The sequence below is a fragment of the Pseudonaja textilis genome, chromosome 2 (genome assembly GCF_049901715.1).
Source record: "Pseudonaja textilis isolate UNSWEBS1 chromosome 2, rPseTex1.2, whole genome shotgun sequence".
NCBI classification, from domain to species: domain Eukaryota; kingdom Metazoa; phylum Chordata; class Lepidosauria; order Squamata; family Elapidae; genus Pseudonaja; species Pseudonaja textilis.
This window is the reverse complement of record NC_141991.1, coordinates 3497292-3517876: the sequence shown is the minus strand read 5'-3', so window position 1 is coordinate 3517876 and position 20585 is coordinate 3497292. Positions and strand designations below refer to the sequence as shown.

The window sequence follows — 20585 nt, the reverse complement described above, 5'->3', positions numbered from 1 at the left end:
ATCCGCTGCACAAACACTGCAGGGACTCCCTCTGGTCCAAACGGCATCACTCGGTACTGGTAGCAGCCCACAGGGTAGTTGAGTGCCGTTTTCCATTTGTCACCTTTCTTAACTCACACTTGGTAGTACGCAGGGGTGGGATTCAATTTTTTTAACAACTGGTTCTGTGGGCGTGGCTTAGTTGGTGGGCACGGCTTGGTAGTGTGACTGGCTGGGTGTGGCCAACTCAACATCATTCACATCGAGGCATGTATCTCCTCGCCTGGACTCTTGTGACTGTGGGGATGCTGCAACAGTTGTAAGTGCGAAAAAAAGTCAATGGTCATTCCACACAAGCAAAGTACCAGCAAAGGAGGGGGGGGAAAACTCCAGAGAAGTTCCAGAAACAGGAAGTCTAGTCCTGCCAAGAATGTAATAAGGGCCAACTGAGAGGCAGTTTCTGTAAGCAACACCAGAATGTTTCCTTCCTGCCTTCATTACAGGATTAGACCAGTAATTTCTTCTAACAACTGGTTCTCCGAACTGCTCAGAATGTTAACAACCAGTTCTAGCGAATAGGTGCGAACCTGTAGAATCCCATTCCTGGTAGTACGCCTCCCTCTAGTCCAACTTTGTGAAGATTCTCCCCTTTATGAAGTGTCCCAACATGTCTTTCATTAATGGGAGGAGTACATATTCTCCACCCATATAGAGCTCTGCCTTTTATAGTCAACACATAACCTAAGTCTCCCATTCGTTTCCTTGAAAAGCACAGGCACCACCACCCTCAACTTGGCTGATGGAATAAAGCCCCGGGCGAAATATTTATCTATGAATGTACATTTTCATCAAGTATGAGTTTGGTTTGGGCAATTTAGCTCCAGGCACAAATTTAGTTGCATGGTCCATGGGGGTAATGAAGCAGCAGTGTATCGCTTTCCTTCTCACTGAGGATCTCAGCCAAGTCGCCATACCTTTTAGGAATCGGGATCTAATACAGAGGGATCAAACTTACGTTCTCATGTGACGTATCGCAACTTGTTTCCCCTTTGCTAATCCGGGAATGGGCGTGGCCAGCATGTGATGCATCCGGTCCATGGGCCGGGAGTTTGACACTCTTGCTCTAAATCAGGGGTGGGCAAACTTTTTGGCTCGGGGGCCTCATTGACTTTTAAAATTTGGCAGACGGGCCGCCACCTGTTGTCAAAATGCCTGTCATTATAAGTCAAAATCAAATGAATTCAATCATTCACATCAAACCTTAATTCTGTACCAATCTTCAGCAGGCCGGATTTAAAAGACCAATGGGCCGGATGTGGCCCGTGGGCCATAGTTTTCCCACCGCTGCTCTAACCTATCGCTTCCCTCCAGTTTATTAGCAGTTTATGCTTTCACTTCCATAAACAAAGGCGTGGGATGGTTTCTCAGAACTTTCACTAATCATTGCCACATAGTTTCTTTCCCATCCACCACTTACTTTTTTTCCAATCAAGAGAGCGGGCCCATTTTGGAAATAATTCCAGGCCTAGGTCCATGACTCCTGTCATTCCAGGGGCCACAATAAATCTAAAAGTCTCTATGTGGGTTCCAGCTTTACACAAATGGAGCTGCACGCACTCAGGCGCATCTGCCACCCACACAAAACCATCCCATCTTCCCTTGTCCTGGTTTGCACTAGAAAGGCAATTTATGCATGCATATCTAAGAAAGTATATAATTTATTTGAATTATTACTCAAATGGAACATGTGAGATTTTAAACAACTATAGGAAGCGCTCAATGAATTACAGTTCATAAAGTGATTATTCAAAGTCATACAAGCACTGAAAAGTGTGACTTATGACAATTTTTCACATTTATGAACAACATCCCGATGGTCACCTGATCAAACTTCAGATGCTTGGCAACTGATTCATGACAGCCCCAGTGTCCCTGGATCATGTGATCAGCTTCTGTGAGCTTCTGAGAAACCAGGCCAATGAGGAAGCCAGATTCATTTCACAACAGTGTTACTAACTTAATTACAGTGATTCGGTTAAGAAATATGGCAAGAAAACTTGTAATATGGAAAAAACACACAACTTATCAACAGAAATGTTGGGCTCAATTGCAGTCATAAAATTAGGACAACTTGGATTTCTCTTGGAGCTCTACCCACACATCTTGATATGGTTTGTCCCACATGTTGTTCCTTCAACGGTAAGAGCATTACTCCTTGCAGAGCTGTTTCCTCACTACACGCATATGATTTCATATAGTTTCTCAACTGTATGGATTCTTTTATGGGAAGTGAGATCACAACTCTTTCTAAGGTCCTCTCCACATTCCACACATTTATATGACTTCTCTTCCATCTGGCTCCTCTTGTGGGAATTAAGACCATTAGTACGAGTAAAGATCTTTCCACACTCAATGCATTGATATGGTTTCTTTCCTGTGTGTGAATCCTATTATGGGGGAGGTAAGGTGACTATCCTTCCTAAAACCCTTTTCCTACTCCATGCTTTGATATGGCTTCCCTCCTGTGTGGATCCTTTTGTGGGAATTAACATAACAGCTACAAGTAAACGTCTTTCCACACTGTGTAATTTAGAAGGTTTTTCTCCTGTGTGATTTCTTCGATGGATTATAAAAGAAGTCCACTCCATGAATTCATATGGTTTTTTCTCCTGTATGGTCCTTCTATGAGATGTGAGAAAGCAACTCTTTCTAAAGCCCTCTCCACACTGCAAACATTTATATGACTTCTATCCTGTGTGGCTCCTCTTGTGGGAATTAAGACCATTACTACGAGCAAATCTCTTACCACACTCCATGCATTGATATGGTTTCTCTCCTGTGTGGATCCTTTTATGGGTGATAAGAGCAGAATTCCATATGAAGCCCCTTCCACATTCCACACATTTATATGGCTTCTCTCCTGTGTGGATTGTCTTGTGGGCATTAAGATAACTTCTATAATTAAAGCTCTTTCCACACTCCATGCACTGATACGGCTTCTCTCCTGTGTGGATCCTCTTATGGGCATTAAGATTACAGCTACGAGTAAAGGTCTTTCCACACTCCATGCATTGATAAGGTCTTTCTCCTGTGTGGATCCTTTCATGTCTTCTAAGAGAATGATTATCAAAGAATTTTTTTCCACACTCCCTGCAGGCATTTGGTTTCTTTTCTGAATGTGACTTTTTATGAGAAAGGAGATGATCGGATTTGTTCAACCTCTTTCCAAACTCCATGGATTTATATGGTCTTTCTCCTCTGTGATTCCTTTGATGGATTATAAAAGTTTTATAATAACAGAAGGTCTCATCGCACTCCATGCATTGATATGGTTTCTCTCCTGTGTGGATCCTCCTGTGGGTGTTAAGTTGACCGCTGTAAGTAAAGGTCTTTCCACACTCCATGCATTGATACGGCTTCTCTCCTGTGTGGATCCTCCTGTGGGTATTAAGATGACTGCTACGAGTAAAGGCCTTTCCACACTCCATGCATTTATAAGGTCGTTCTCCTGTATGGATCCTTTGATGTCTTATAAGGTAGTACTTATCACAGAACGTTTTTCCACACTCCCTGCAGGTAGTTCGATCCTCTTCTGAATGTGACTTTTTATGAGAAATGAGATGATCGGATTTATTAAACTTCTTTCCACACTCCATGGATTCATACGGTCTTTCTCCTGTATCAATCGTTGTATGGTTAGGAAGCCAATTGACCAGAGGAAGACTTCTTTTAATTCCACTTTGTGACTGCTTTGTTTCATCACTCTTTGGTTGCATCTGATCTACGAATTTCCTTTCCCCCCATTTCGAATGGATAGCTTGGTGTTCCTCCTTGCAATTCTTATTCTCTTGCCCATTAAAGCCTTGAAAAAGAAAAATGAGAACTGTAGCAAGAGTAAGGGAACAATAAATTCCTTTTCAAACTTAGCCAAAGAATAATCAATATATTTCATCTCTTTGGTGGGCAAACATGTAGAGTCCAAACTAAGATTATAGCAAAGAACCATTTCCAAGCATATCTCTAATGATCCTCCTATAATAGGGTTGGATCCTAGCCCTCATCTAATCTTTCACCTGGGACAATTCCATGGTGCTACAAAGTCCCAAAATGTACTGGACAATGTATCATGCTTGGGCAGGAACATACTCAGCACTTCTTAACTTCAATCAAAGTCTCATCTCCACTTGTCTGCAGAGCAGAATCTTTGAAAGTCAATAGGAATTTCTGGATGGCAATTGCTCCCCACTCTCAACTTAGGCTAATGCCAAACTCAGTACACAGGTGGGCATATCTCTAAGAAGGGAACAAACCTCTCAGAGGTCATCCGGTCTTGCTTATAGCAGCTTAGGGCTATCAGGAACCCAGTGACCAGGTTCAGGAGGGAATAGAACAATCCTGGTAGCCGGAACCTTCCTCAGTACATTCAGCCTCTTCCTCAGAGTCTTCCTAATATCTTCTGTATGAAATGAGTATTTTGCATTTCATGAGCAGAAAGTTATTTTCAAAATAAAATAAAATTTCCTTGATGCAAAAAGCCAGGCTATGCAATTTTCTAATTTTTCTTTCAATACATCTCCTTCTTCCCTAAAATCAGTTTGGTCAAAAGGTTAAAAAACCAGGCTAAAAACTAGTAAGTTTACAGACATTTCTAAAATTTTGTTTTCACTTTGTCATTATTGGCTACTCAGTGTATTAATCTACTCAGTGTAGATTAATGAGAAATAAATGAATTTCATCCACTGTAGAATCAGCCTGCAGCACAACAAAATTGACAAAAGTGAAGGGAATCCAAAGGCATTCTGAATGCACTGTATATCCTTCATTTTTTGTAACTAATAAAGGCAACAGACAAACCCAATATTCCTTCCTTCTGCTCTTGTTTTTCCTACAAGAATAACCCTGGGAAATGGGTTGAGCTGAGAGAGATTGGGCAAAAAATCACTCAGCCAGCATTCCTGCCTACGGCAGAATTAGTACTCAGAGTCACCCAGTTTCTAGCCTGGTATCTTAACAATTTGACCAAACTCAATTTATAGAAGAAGGAAATTTATTCAAATAAAAATTGGAAATCTGCATAGCCTCCCTTATTGCAAAAAAGAAATTGTTTTTTAAAAAAACATTTTTGGCTCATAAAATATAAAATATTGATTTCAAAAACTGTAGAATCATGCTTCAGCATAACAAAATTGAAAAAAGGGAAGAGGCTCTGAATACTTTATGAATGCACTATAAATAAATGATTTTTTCCCCCCAGAAATAACATTTAAGCTCCATCTCTGCATTCCTGAGCACAGAAAGGGTTTCTTACCCAGAGAGAGGAGATTCCTGGAATTCTCCAGCATGACTTCTCTGTAGAGCTCCTGTTGGTTGGCCTCCAGTTGAGACCACTCCTCCTTGGAGAAATACACGGCCACTTCCTCAAAAGAAACAATATCCTGAAAAATGACACAAGGTTCCTTATTAACAGATAATCCCAAGAATAATGGGATAATTTTCCTCCACCAATTGTAGGAAAGAGATCACATGAACAAAATGGGAATCTTCTGCAGAATTCAGAATAGGATTTCACCGCTTTTGGCTGATGGCACAAATAAATCATGTTTGATCAAGCTGGAAGTGTTTGGAATGCCTTACGGTGTAACCAACTAAAATATTCCATGTCAAGTGGTCTGATTTGAGAAAAGTGCCACGCTCAACCATCACGGATTTCGATGAAATATTGTGTGAACATGCACATATGTCCCCAATGAATGTTGGTAAAGTGTTACATTTGCTGATGCAACACTTGCAGAGATCTAGTCATTTGTTGGACCCCCGTACCGCCGCCTTCTACAGTGTGACTCTGAGGTTTCAGCAACTTTGACACATAATATCTCCGGCAATATTTTGTTGAGAGAAACAAAACTTGGCCATCTTGTACAACTTTTTATGTTCTATTAAACAAAGTAACAAAAACATTATCATGAGCGATCTCCATCTAGATAATTTGGAGCAAAGTTAGCCGAAAATATAGCAATGTCCTCAACTTTGTCCCTATTTTTAGGGGTTTATATGTCAGCGATGAAAAATCAACACTACTTTTGTACTTTTGTAGTGAGGTTGAAACATGCTCTTTCTAATGAGAATGATTTAACAGTTTCCAGAAGATCTTTTTTGTAAAAGCAGGCTGAAAATACCGTATTACACTCAATTTGTAAACTATTGGAAAGCAGTAAAAGAATGAAATTTTATACTCAAAATCTTGTGTTGCTTAGTTATTATGCGCAAAGTTTCACATGTATCATACCTTTCTTTCCAGAGATATAAAAAGCCAAATTTTAACCTTTTTTTGAACCGCAATATTTTCAGCCAACTTTGCTCCAAATTGTCTAGATGGAGATCACTCATGATAATGTTTTTATTATTTTCTTTAATAGAGCACAAATAGTTGTACAAGATGGCCAAGTTTTGTTTCTCTCAACAAAATATTGCCGGAGATACTGTCTCAAAGTTGCTGAAACCTCAGAGTCGCACTATAGAAGGCTGCGGCATGGGGTCTAACAAATGACTATATCTCTGTAAGTATTGCATCGGCACATGTAACACTTTATCAATGTTCATTGGGGACACGTGTGCATGTACATACAAAATTTCATCAAAATCTGTGATGGTCAAGCAGGGACCCCCAGACCACTGGACATTGGAATGGCCCACTTGGGTCTTAAATTCACTACTTGTGACTCCCATTCTTCTAAGAACGGGAAGAACAAAATAGTGGCAAAACCCACCTGACATGATTTCCAATGGCTTACTTTATCAACTGAGGGATCAACGTATGCCAACTCCACCCCTTCATGAAGGAGTTAGAAGAGGTTGTAATAGAACTCTATATCTTTATGGAGATTCTCAATCACCAGGTCACGGTTGTCCCTAAGATGCTTTAAATCATAATGAAAGTTAGAATATCTTGTATAAAATGATGGAAAAATCGTTAAATGAATGTTTAATAATTGATATTATATAAGCACAAGCTAGACTGATAAGGTGAGAATTTATATAACATGTGAGTAATGGTAAAGGATAGCACAAAAGATTGTAACCAACTGACACACTGTATGTATATAATTGAAAGAGGGTTTTATGTTTTTATGCTTTGTTCGTATGTTTGTTGTAAAAAATAAAAACTTTGTTTAAAAAAAAAAGGATAAAATAGAATTTTTTTTTGTAATGGTATTCGAGATTAAGAAAGAGAGACAGAGAAAGTGCCCCAATTCTGACAACAGTCTGGCCAATGAAATCTGATGTAGAAGCAGGACGGGTGGAGAAAGCGACTCACAGAGGATCCCCTCAGAAAGGAGAATATTCAGTGACCTGGTATTGAATTTGTATTGCTTAGAAAAAACAATTTTATACATTGAACTCTAGAACAAAATGGAATCCATCCAATATTTATGGATCTTTTCCGATGTTTCTCCTCCTTACCTGAAGTAACGGTCCAGATAATCCTTCAGCTCTATCAGAAAGAGGTGATTCTAAAAAGTCCAAGGACAGCTTTCTACTCTCTATGAGAAAGGGAAAAATAGCAGAATCAGATTTGTTAAAAAGAGACAATCCAACAATGTGGAGCAAAAGAATCAGCTAAATTGTCATGCCCCTGGTGGAGACTGACTCTGAGGGAGAGGAGGAACAGCCGACAGGAAGTGGCAGTGTGGCTCCGGAGGTTGTGGAGGAGGCTGGGGAAGGGCAGAGGCCAGCTGAGAAGTCAGAGGAGGACCCAGGCCCATCCCCTATCCATCCTAGGGCATGCAGGGAGGAGAGGATAAGGGAGAGACGTGGTCTCCTTGAGAGAAGGGCCTTGATCCTCTTCATGGGCTGCATATGTGACAACTGAATAAGAGTTTGGACCTGCGTACTGGCAAACACTGGAAACGAAGTGTGTAAATATCTCTAGTTTATAGTTCCTCTCTGAGTTTGGTGTCCTTCCCAGTCTGTGTTATCTGTGGATATCCTGCAGCTCTTATCTTGCCTGGTTTGTGTTGCTTTTTTCCTTCTTCATGTAACTGTGTGGCAGTTTTTTTGTCTTCCGTCAAAGATATTTGGAGCTTGGAAGCAAAGTGAAGGAATAAAAGGGGCTTCACCTGTTTTCTGTGACTGTGTTTGTTTTGTATCCCACCCTGGGTCATCACATTAATGTTGAAATCTCACATCACACAGAAAGAGCTTTTCTTACCTTGCATAGCGTCTTGACTTTGATCATCCTGGAAGTTCTCCCTGAAGAGCAGCTCTTGAGAAGATCTGAATGAATCTTTCCTCCCCTTGGGATATTCAGTCACAGCTTCCACGCATTTCTGGACATGGTGTGATACGAGAAACAAAGGAAGAAAAGACACAGAAACGAATTATCATACTGCATCTTTGAACTAGCAGTCCCCAATGTCCATTACTGAAACTCAAAACAGAATGGAAGAATCGCCCCAAATATATCCTCTGGAAGAATAGAACAAATTCTCTTAGAAGTTAATAATCTCAGAAAATTCTGCCAGAAAGGAATTGACAAATTCAGAGAGATCCTCTTAAAAGCTCTCATGATTTACATTCTCCCACCTGCAACTCTTCTTGCATGTTTTCCTCCTCCTGAGTCAGCAAGAAGCCTTCAGCCAGGGACACCGCCTGGGAACTGGTCTCTGCTCCACACTCCCGCACCCATTTTGCCATCTCTGGGGGAAGCACAGCCAGCAATTGTTCCAGGAGCACCAGGTCCAGCATCTGAGCCTTGGTGTGTTTTTCTGGTTGCAGCCACTGACGACAAAGATAGTGAAGCTGAGTGCAAACATCTCGGGGGCGGCTCCCCTCCTGGAACTGCACTTTTCTGAAGTGACAGCACTGGACGTCTGAACTATTGAATGCCTTTTTGTGGCTCTTCCACCTAGGACTTGCCCCATTCCTCCTACAGCTCCAAGGCTGAGCAGCTGGAGGGCCTTTTCTAATTTCTGCATCTACTGGGTGTTGTTGTTTCTTCATCTTCTCTCTGGTCTCTAATACAGCTCCATAATGGACAGATGTATCTCCACAGGTCTTTCTGCTCACAAGAGATCTGGCCAAATTTTCCAAGGCCATTCTGCTCTCTTCCCAGACAAGATACTTAAGAATCCAGAAGAACCAGAAAATATTTCCAACTTACACACCTGAAATTGAAAACAAGTAAGTTAGGGTGTTTACTAGTGTGATTAATAACTACTGAGGGAAGGAAGGGGGTAGGAAAAATATGAAAAAGAAAACTGGATGAACCTATTATATGGGAGGGCGGAGCTGGCATCGTGACAATATGGCATGCGATCTTGGAGATCTGAGATCGCTGCCGATATCTTTGCTCCTGGACAGTCCAAACGGATCTATACCATCCTGAAGAGACGGTGAATGTAAAGAGCGCAGCCTGTTGATCCCAGGGATACCACAAAGTCCCTGGTAGATCCAGGAGAAGCTTTTTTTTTTTGCCAGAGGCAAAGAGGCAGCCATTAAAGCTGCTGAAGTTGGGACAGCTCCAAAACAAAAGAGAACGGAAAGAGAAAGTGTGCCGGTTGGTGAGAATTTTTTTAAGATTTGAAAGGACACCCTAAGGAAAAGGAAAAGAAAGAATCTGTAAAATTTTAGACAGAAGTGATTAAGCAGCGATTTTAAACAGGAAGTCAAAGTGGTGTTTGTTTATTTTTGCTGGACTTTTTATATATGATTTTATATTTTGAAGTTGGACTGGCTTTCTTTTTTTTTTTTTGATCTATTCTTTCTCTCCTTTTTGACTTTATAATATTTTAGGCTAGAGACTCCCCTCTAGTCATCTTTTTTAATATCCTTTTCCCTTTTTAATTAATTTTTATTATATCTTGTTTGGAAAAGGAGGGGGAAAGTGAAAGCAGAAGAAACTTTGTAACACTGCCAACTAGAGGCTTGGAAATATTCTATCTCTCTTTTTTTTTCTTGACCAGACAAAGCTGGGAAAGATCTGAGACTTCTTTTCATGGACTTTGCCTGTTTGATAAGATAGAGGGAAAAGCATGGGAGACTATTATTACAGGTGCTCTTCTGGGTTTCTATCAGTAGCTGGAGTCTGGTGTTGAAGTTTACAGAAAAGAAGACAATAAGACTCTGGAGAAGAGAGTTATAAATTTTAACAAAATTTTTGGATAAAAAATGTTTGGATAATCAAACAAGGTGCAGTGTGCTCTTTTTACTTTTTTTAAGCTGGGCTATTTCTTACATTAACAAACCCCCTCCTTACTAGCTTACTTTTTGTAATAGCTATTTGGATCTTCGGCCTTTTGGAACTTCTTTTTGTCTTTCTTTTTGTTTTTGAAGTCTTAATTTTTACATCTGCATTTTGTTTTAAAGGAAAAGTTTTAGTATTCATGTTTTCCTTTTTTTTAAAGGAGTAGTCTCCTTTCTTTTTCTCTCTCTCTCTCTCCCCCGTACCGTGTATTTTTTTCTTTCTATTTATTTTCAAAATTGGGTTTTTTTGTGTGTGTGGCTTTCTTTTTTTCTGTACATTTTTTTATACCCGAGACTTTTTAATTGGATTAAGGTGTTGAAGAACCTGAAGAACTTCTTTTTCTTTTTTAGTTTTTTTATTTTCTACTTTTCCACTTCTTCCAGGACTTAACAATTTTTTCCTTTTTCTGTTTATGGTCTTTTCTTCCATTTTTGAGTTTTTACTGCTATCTAACCAATCGATTGGATTGGTATACAAGAACCTGAAGAAAATTTTTATTACTATTATTATTTGGCTTCTTTTTTCCCACTATTTTTACTTGGAATTACAATTGGTTATTTTACAAGTGGATTAAGGTCTAGAAAAACCTGAAGATTTTGAATTGTCTGAAATGAGTAGGAAACTAACAGCCCCTGGTTCCTCAACTTCTACTTCTTCCTCTTCACCATTGGGAGGACAACGCTCAATACAGACAATGTTACAGCAAGAAAAAGAACAGGAAATGGTGATGCTGCAGATGATTATGCAAGGAATTCAAAATATACAAATAAGAACAGAGAATATTGAAAAGAGAATAGAGAACACTGAACAAAGAACAGGAAAAACTGATGAAAAGGTGGAGAACATTCAACAAATGATGATGAAGTATGATGAGAGATTCCAAAAAATTGAAGAAGATAAACAAAGAGATAAGAAGATTGGAGATATTGATAGCAGATTAACTGTGGTTGAACAAGATAAAAGTGGGGTGCTGAGATGGGAGATGGACAGATCAGAATTTTATCTCAGATTCCAAAACATAGAGGAAGAAAAGGGACAAAACCTAGCTGAGATAATGACAGAAATTTTGGCTGAAGCTCTGGAAATAACCAAAGAGAAGATGATGATGGAATAGACAAGGTTTATCGCGTTTTCACAAGATATGCAATGAGAAATAGCTTACCAAGAGAAGTTCACATCAGATTTACAAAGAAAGCCATTAAAGTGCAAATATTGCAAGTGGCAAGAGAGAAACCATTGAAATATAAAGATAAGGAGATTGTGGTCCTGAAACAAGTACCCAGGAGAGTAAGAGAGATGAGAAGAGAATACCGATTCCTGACTAAAATTCTACTTAAAAAAGAGGTGAATTATAGATGGCTGATTCCAGAAGGTTTAATGTTCACATGGCAAGAACAGAGACATAGAATTGATTCAATTGAGAAAGCTGAATTATTTTATACAGAATATTTTGGAGGGAAAGAGGAGGAGACAGAAAAAGAAATGTCACTAATTGAATTCCAAGAGGACTGCCAAATAGCGACTGAAAAAGAAGAAGGTGCAGTAGGCGGAAAGGTGGAAGTTAAAGAGCAACGTGAACTAAGATCTATGAGAGCTGCTAAGCCGACCTATAAAATATAATCATGGAAGAGAAAAAACTGATTACAATTAACATAAACGGACTTAACTCAGCTGTTAAAAGAAGGAAAACTTTCCATAAATTAAAGAAATTAAAATTTGATATAATCTGCCTACAAGAAGTACATATTAAAAAGCAACATGAACAACTGTTGATACAGCCAAAATTAGGGAAAACATTTACTTCTTTGACACAATGCAAGAAAAGAGGAGTGGTGTTATACATTAAAGATATTATCCCAGCGAAATTGATCTATACCAATGACGATGGAAGATTACTAATGGTGGAAATAATGGACAATAATGTGAAAACACTCCTGATTGCAATCTATGCCCTGAATGACAATCAAGAAGAATTTTATAGAAAACTACATATGAAAATAATCGAACTGGACTATGCTAATATAGTTATGATGTGAGATTTTAATGGAATTGTAAACAATAAATTGGACTATACAGCACAGAAAACAACAAAGCAAAACAGAAAGACTCTCCCTAAATCTTTTTTCACAATGATAGATGAAATAAATTTAAAAGATACATGGACAGAAAGAAATGCTAAGACTAAACAATACACCTTCTATTCAAACAGACATTTATCATGGTCCAGAATAGATATGATATGGATGTCAACAGAATTGTTAGTTAATATCCAAGAAATAAATATTGAAACAAGTACTTGGGCAGATCACAATCTAATGACAATTAAATGGAAAGGACAAAGAAGAAGATCTAGATGGACCTTAAATAATACTATATTAAAGGAAAAAGACTTTATACAGACGATGGAGAAAGAACTGGCCTTTTTCTTTAGAGAAAATAAAAAAGAAGACACATCAATGCAGAACTTATGGGATACAATGAAGGCATATGTCAGAGGCTTGATTTAATAGACTATACAAGGAAAAGAAATATCATGAAAAGACTAGTCTCTAAGACATTAGAGGATGAGTATAATGGATTTGAAAAAGAGCTACAGAAAATGCCACAGGAAAAGGACATTAAGTTAAAAATGGATATAATTAAACATAAAATGGGATTAATGGAAAAAGAAGAATTAGCACAGAAAATTAGAGGTGCGAAACAGAACTATTTTGAAGATGCAAATAAACCAGGTAGATGGTTAGCATATAAATTGAGAAAGGAGAAAGAATCAAGGAAAATATTGCAACTAATAGATGATCAAGGCCAAGTTTGCTATGGAAGTAAAGAGAAGAAGGAAATTATACGAGACTATTATGGGAAACTATACACACAAGAGAATATTGACGAGGAAAGAGTTAAACAGTACTTAGAGAATGCTAATCTACCCCAGATACCTAAAGAGATTGAAACAATGTTAGAAAGCAATATAATGATGATGGATGATGGAGTTAACTGAAGCACTTAAGAAGCAAAACAATGGAAAGGCACCAGGTCCAGATGGACTTCCGGCTGAATTTTACAAAACATTACAAGAATCATTGAACCTTCCATTGCTAGAAGTTATGAATGAAGTTATGTTAAAGAAAAAGATACCTAAATCATGGTCAGAAGCTCATATTAACTTATCCCAAAAGAGGAGGCCAATCCATTACAAATCAAGAACTATAGACCTATCTACTTACTAAACGCAGATTATAAAATTTTTGCTTCAATATTGGCAGAAACACTTAAAAAATACCTAAATAATTTTATCCACCCTGATCAAAATGGATTTCTGCCAAAGAGACAAATAAAAGACAATATGAGAGTAATCCTGGACACTTTGCAATATTACGAGGCACACCCTGAAAAACAAATGGCTTTGATATTTTTAGATGCACAGAAGGCATTTGATAATGTGAATTATCAATTGAATTGGCGATTCATGTTATTACAGTTGGAACAGAGGGGCTTTAATAGAAGCTATATATCATAAGCAAATGGCAAAGGTAATGATAGAGGGAAAACTGACAGACTCTATTGATATAAGAAAAGGAACAAGACAAGGGTGCCCACTGTCACCTTTGTTGTTTGTGTTAACCTTGGAAGTGTTAAACAGAAATATTAGAGAAGAAAAGGATATAAAAGGGATGAAAATTAAGAAGGAAGAATTTAAGTTGCAAGCATTTGCAGATGATCTGGTTTTTATTTTAGAAGACCCACTAGAAACAGCATCAAAATTGATAGAAAAGATAGGGGAGAAGGGAGGAGCCTGCGCCGTGACGATACGGTCTGCAATCGAGCTCCTCGATTGCAGCCGATATCTCCGTTACCGGTCGGTCCAAATGGACCCATGCTGTCCCGTAGGGACAGCTATCGTGAAGAGCGTACCCTGAGGACTCTGGGGATATTGCAAAATCCCTGGAGGGCCCGGGTGAAGCTCTTCTTGCCAGCGGCGGAGAGGCAGCCCCCATGCTGCTGAAGTCGGGGCGGCTCCAGAAAGAACGAGTTTGAGAGAGAGTTTGTCGGTTGGGTGAGAACCTTTTTTTTTATTTAATTTTTTGAGTCTTGAAAGTCCACTCTGATTATTAGAAGAAACCTGTGTGATTTTTTTTTTCTTTTGACAAAACTGACTAAGCGGCGTTTTTTTTAAGGGAAACGTCAAAGAGAGAATTTATTTACTTTTTTTTCTTTGCTTCTGGACTTTATTGCTATTTACTGGATAACTGGACTGTTCCTTTTTATATTTATATGTTTTATTCTTCCTTTGGATTTTTCATTTTTAGGATAGAGGCTCCCTTTGTTTATTTTTTCTTTTGCTTTTATATGTTTGTGTATTCCATGCCGGCTTTTCTTTTTTTTATGCTCTTCAGAGAGGAGGGGGGAAAGTGAGAACTAAGAAACTTTGTAACACTGCCAACTAGAGGCTCGGAAACATTTTACTTGAACTGGAAAAAGACAAGCTCCTCTTCTCAAGGACATCTTCTGATAAGATAGAGGAAAGCACTTTGTAGAATATTATTACAGGTGTCTTTCTGGATATTTATGGCTTAGCTTTGAAGCTTGTGGGAAAGAGAAGGGAGTTATAATTAGAGCCTTGGACAATTAAATAGAGTGCAGTGTATTGCTGTTTACTTCCTTTTTCTAATTCTTTTTTTTAGTTCCGCCACCCCCTCCATCAGCATCAAGGTCTTTATTTTTAAGTTTGATTTATTTGCAAAGGGAAGCCTCTGAATTTTTCTTTTCTTTTTATTTTATTTTGATTTATTCTACTTTATTTTTTCTCCTTTCTATTTGGATTCTGCTTTTCTTTTTAATGTACATCAATGGACTATTTCTTTTTTCTTTTTTCAATTGAGGTTTTCTTTTTGGCTGGATTAAGGTGTGGAATTTGAAGAAATTTATTTTTCTTGCTTTTTGTTTTGTTTTTTTTCCTTTTTTTCTCTTTTCTTTTTTTTCTCTTTTCCTTTTTTTTTTGGCTTTGGCCTTGTTCATTATTATTATTACTGGGTTTTTATTCTTAATTTTACTCTCTTTTGTGGATTATTTTTTCTAATTGGATTAAGGTCAGGAAGAATTTGAAGAATTTTTTCTCTTTTTCTCTTTTTTTTCTCTTTTCCTTTTTCTTTTTCATGTTTTTCTTCTTTTTCTCTCATTATTGACTTTTTTATTGTTGGCCTTTTCATCTTGGATTATAACTGCATACCCTTTTTGGATTAAAATTTGAAAGAACCTGAAGAGCTGGAACCATTTAAAATGAGTAAGAAACTTATATCTTCGGGTGCCTCTATGTCTGCTTCTGCCTCCCCACCATCTGGACAGCGTTCAATCCAGACATTGTTAAAGCAAGATAAAGAAAAAGAACAAGAAAGAGTATCTTTTCAGATGATTATGCAAGGAATTCAAGATCTTAAGCTAAAAATAGATACCATTGAACAAAGAACAGGGAGGACGGAGGAAAAAGTGGAAAGTATCCAACAGATGATGGTAAAATATGAGGAGAGACTTCAAAAAGTTGAAGAGGGGGCCAAACGAAGAGAGGAGAAGATTGGAAATATTGATAATAGATTAACAGTGATTGAACAAGAAAAAAGTGGGATGTTGAAGTGGGAGTTGGATAGATCAGAATTTTATCTCAGATTTCAAAATATAGAAGAAGAAAAAGGACAAGATTTGGCTGCGATAATGGTAGGAATCTTGGCGGATGCGTTGGAGATAACAGAAGAGAAGATGATGGATGGAATAGATGAGATATATTGAGTTTTTACAAGATATGCGATGAGAAATAACCTGCCCAGAGAAGTTCATATTAGATTTATTAAAAAATCCATGAAGACACAAGTATTACAAGTGGCAAGAGAGAAGATATTGAAATACAAAGGTAAAGAAATTTTGGTTTTAAAACAAATACCTAGAAGAGTGAGAGAGATGAGAAGAGAATATCGATTCCTGACCAAAATGTTATTGGAAAAAGAGGTGACTTACAGATGGTTGATCCCAGAAGGATTGATGTTTACATGGCAGGAACAGAGACATAGAATTGATTCAATTGAGAAAGCAGAACTGTTCTATGCAGAAGTTTTTGGAGGGAGAGAAGGAGGGGAAGGAAAGGAGGTTCCACCAATTGAATCCCAAGAGGAACAAATGGAGATTGGAAAAGAAGAAGGTGCAGTAGGTGGACAAGTGGATATTAAAGATCAACGTGAAGCAAGACCCACGAGAGTGGTTAAATCTAAATATAAAATATAATCATGGAAGAGAAAAAACTGATTTCAATGAATATAAATGGACTGAATTCAGCTGCTAAGAGAAGGAAGATTTTTCATAAATTAAGGAAACTAAAGTTTGACATAATTTGTCTACAAGAAGTACATATTAAAAAGCAACATGAACAATTGTTATTACAACCAAAACTAGGGAAATCGTTTACCTCTTTGACTCAATGCAAGAAAAGAGGGGTGGTCTTATATATTAAAGAGGCTATCCCAGCAAAAATGATTTATACAGATGAAGATGGGAGAATATTAATGGTAGAAATAATGGACAATAATAGAAAGATACTTTTGACTGCAATTTATGCCCCGAATGATAAACAGGAAGAATTCTATAAAAAACTACATACCAAGATGGCTGAACTGGACTATGCTAATATAATTATGATGGGAGACTTTAATGGAATTGTGGATAATAAACTTGATTATATTGCAACAGCAGTAAAGCATAATAGAAAAACTCTTCCTAAATCTTTTTTTAAAATGATAGATGAATTAACTTTAAAAGACATATGGAGAGAAAGAAATATTAAACTTAAGCAATATACGTTCTACTCAAATAGGCATCTATCATGGTCCAGACTGGTTATGATTTGGATCTCAACAGACTTAATATCTAGCATTCAAGAAGTAAATATTGAAACAAGTACTTGGGCTGATCATAACCCATTGACAATTAAATGGAAGGGACAAAAAAAAAGATCGAGATGGACATTAAACAATACTATTTTAAAGGAGAAGGAATTTACACAATGGATGGAGAAAGAATTGGTTTTTTTCTTTAAAGAGAATAGAAAAGAAGACACTTCAATACAGAATATTTGGGACACAATGAAGGCTTATGCTAGAGGCTTGATAATAGACTATACAAGAAAAAAGAATATTAGGAAAAGGAAGAACTGGCGGATGTATTGAAAATCCAGGTCATGAATAAGATAAAGTACTTGGGGATACATTTGACAGCAAAATGTAGTACACTAAAAGAGAATAACTATATTAAACTTAAGCAGCAGATAGCGCTAGATTTGGCGAAATGGCAAAATTTACAACTGTCATTAATAGAGAGAATATCAACAATCAAGATGAATATATTACCCAGAATTTTATATTTGTTCCAAACAATTCCAGTTAGGCTTGGAAAAGATTATTTTGAAGATTTAAACAATGCTCCTTCTTACTATTTCCTCCACAACAGTCCTGGGAAGTAGATTGGGCTGAGAGTTTGGATGGGCTCAAGGCTTTCATGCCAAACGTTGGACTAGATGTTAATAGCTTGGTTTCAAGCCTAGTGCTTTCATCACTGAACCAAATGGCTCCCTATGGCTAACTATAATTTTATTTAATATAATTTAATAGACAGTTTAATATCATTTCTATCACTGCATAGTTAAGAAACGATTTGCACAACCCAATTCATAAATGTCCCAAGGCACACACAGCAATTGACATGGAGGACTCTTAAATCCACTTAATAAACAAATAAATAAACAATCGATTGACAAAAAAAGCACTGGCCTAATCTGGGACATACTGACAATGATGTACCTCCCTCCTCTAATACCTTCCTTTTTTATCTGCCGGCACAGCCAGCTGGTGACAGTGGAGAAAAATGGGAAAGCAGGAAACCGAGTTCCAGTCTTTGCACACCTTGCACCCAACTCCTTGCACACGCAGTTGCAACCTTTGTACGCTCGCTACTCTCGGTCTAAGAAGGGGAAGGCGAGGGGAAACCCTTCTGAAAACGGAGCCACGAAATATACAGGAAACTGTGCAGGAGTCAAGGCTGACTTGGAGGCACAATTCTCTGTTTTGCAAGACGAGCTCTCCTTCTCTCCCTCTCATGCAGAGCTTTTCCCGTCGAAATGGAGGGTAAATGGCTCCCTCCTTTCTGCGACCCCGGTTTTTTCCAGGGGCAACGGGAAGGATCCGAAGCTCTGCTTTTTCCCCTGCCTGGCCCGTGCATGCACAGGGGCGGCAGGGGAACATGGGACCACTGCTTCCCCCCTTCCTACGACTCCAAGTCTGATGAAAGTTTTGCAGGTCTCCAATGGGAGCCTCCAGCGCGGGAGAAAAGCCCCGTCACTGAACCCCGACTCACGTCTGGATCTCGAACCTCGAAAACCTCCCTGCAGGCTCTTCCTTGGGTACGAAGACTCACCCGAAGTCTCACAGCTGGAGGGGAGCAGAATCAGACACCGTAGAAAGAGCTGGGAAGCTTTCGAGCGTCTGCTGGAAATGATACCAGGAAGGAAGCAAGAAACTGACATTGGAAAGAGACAGGCGCATGCTCAGCTCTCTTGTAACCGCGCGGTGGGCGCGGAAGGAGCTGCCCGGCTCTTCTATGGAGCCCCCTAGAGGATCCTGTGCGCATTGCGAGAAGACCCTGCAAGGGCGCAGGACGTCATGTTCCATGCGGGGCTGGGATTAGGGGGCTAGCAGCTAGAAGGAAAGGTTCCCTCTAACGTTGCCTATATAGAAGGGAAGTGGCCTCTCCTGCAGGCGTCAGTTTGTAGCTTTGCCTTTGTTTAATCTCTAAGAAGCGCCTGTGATCTTGTGAAGACTGAAAAAATCTCTGTGGAGACTCAAAAATCCCTTTCCTGAAGAGCAGCTTCTCTGAAGGGTCTCTAGGGATTCCCAGAAGGCATCAAAAATGAGCAAAATCCTGTCATAAATGGCAGGGCGGTCAAAAGACAAGGAACGAAAGTCTCTCTATGAAACCCAGCCTGTGGCTGATGGCAAACTCAGCCCTGAAGTGAGGGGAGATCAGGAGACACAGGGAGGAAGGCCACAGGTTGAGGAAAATTAAGATTTGTATTGATTTTTCTTTTTCAGTTACTATAGTTTTGAAATTCATTGCTCTGGGCAGCCAAGGAGGCTTGGAAAGAATAACTGCACCCTGTAATAATGAGAATAATCCTGAAAAATAGATCCCGATGAAAAAGAGGCATCAAAATAAAAGTACCAAAATGTAGTGAAAGCTCAAACTTGTGCATCTTTAAAAAAAATTTCCTCAAAATAAGGCGCCAGGATGGAGAAATGAAAATTGGGAGAATAAAGTCTCATGTGTGACTCGAGAAAAAGTGGAATTACACAATGAAGGAAAGCAAATACTGAAAAATAAATATAAAGCTCAAATACTACAAGGCAAAAGAGAGAGAGAGAGATGAATAGTTGTTGAATAATACGCCTCAGGACATTTTAGTAGGAACCTCAGGACATTTGGAGTAAAAGATTTATTTTTTTTCCTAGACAAAAATAATGAAGATTTCACTGGTTTGAAAAGATTAGTGTGGTTTTGGAGGTGGATAGAGCAAGAAAAAAGAGATTTAGCTACAGTTAGTGAAAGAAAGGATGGAGGGAAAATTGTGGTGAAGAAACAATTTTAAAAGAATGGCTTTAACTTCTCATTCTGGCTGTTCTTTACAGCCCCTTTCTCTACATATCAGGGCTCCTTCTAAGTCCAACGTATCTAATTTTGTCAGTCTTCCATTTTGAAAAAAATTGACATAATGATTAGGAAACCATAATCAGTGCCTTTTCATCTCTTTGATGCAGAGTCATCAATGAACAATATTTGAATTAAATACTTTCAAAGATGGCAAGTTCTCTGAAAACCTAAAGTATTGCCTCCCACAAATCTTTCAAAAAGTTCCGTGTATTTTTAATTTTGTTAGAACAAAGTGGAATTTAATAACGTCTCATGAATATATTAGTAATATTTAATTACATTTCATTCACATTTAGACTTTTTTCCTAATCCTTGTCATATAATAGAAAGGCAAAATGTACTTGAAAAGGGGGTTTTGAACATGCATTTTATGGGCTTCTCCTCATTCTGGCTTATTTTGTGAGAGGAATTAAGCCTTTTCCATATCCAGTATACTGATTTATATGCGATGAGGTCTTTGACCAAATAAATTTCAATCAATCACAATATAGCTGACGGGCACCTTGGAGGTCTTCTAGTCTGGCTCCCTGCTGAAGCAGGAGATCCTATACACGTGATGGCGAACCTATATAGCACGCATGCCACAGGTGGCACGCAGAGGCATTTGTGCTGGCACGTGAGC

General features: G+C 38.4%; 1 protein-coding gene across 2 annotated transcripts; it reads right to left on the bottom strand.

The window, feature by feature from the left end:
* Nucleotides 1-1679: 1679 nt before the first annotated feature.
* Nucleotides 1680-18807, bottom strand: LOC113451972 (uncharacterized). 2 transcript variants are annotated; one of them, XM_087928056.1, is made up of 6 exons: nucleotides 18674-18807; nucleotides 8563-9143; nucleotides 8189-8306; nucleotides 7441-7520; nucleotides 5288-5414; nucleotides 1680-3841 (listed from the first exon to the last, which is right to left on the bottom strand). In XM_087928056.1, exons 2-6 carry the CDS (start codon nucleotides 9073-9075, stop codon nucleotides 2727-2729), a joined length of 1953 nt encoding a protein of 650 aa, XP_087784182.1. In that variant the 5' UTR covers nucleotides 9076-9143; nucleotides 18674-18807; the 3' UTR covers nucleotides 1680-2726. The 2 variants fall into 2 exon arrangements, with proteins under 2 accessions (XP_087784182.1, XP_087784181.1); XM_087928055.1 differs by having other exon boundaries at nucleotides 18614-18800.
* Nucleotides 18808-20585: the final 1778 nt, after the last annotated feature.

Excerpts from the sequence above, each read along its gene's own strand:
- LOC113451972 (XM_087928056.1), bottom strand. The coding sequence starts at position 9,075 with ATGGCCTTGGAAAATTTGGCCAGATCTCTTGTGAGCAGAAAGACCTGT. Across the intron at positions 5,415-7,440 it reads TATCTGGACCGTTACTTCAG|GATATTGTTTCTTTTGAGGA; the intron begins GTAAGGAGGAGA and ends GTCATTTTTCAG. Across the intron at positions 3,842-5,287 it reads CAGGAATCTCCTCTCTCTGG|GCTTTAATGGGCAAGAGAAT; the intron begins GTAAGAAACCCT and ends TTCTTTTTCAAG.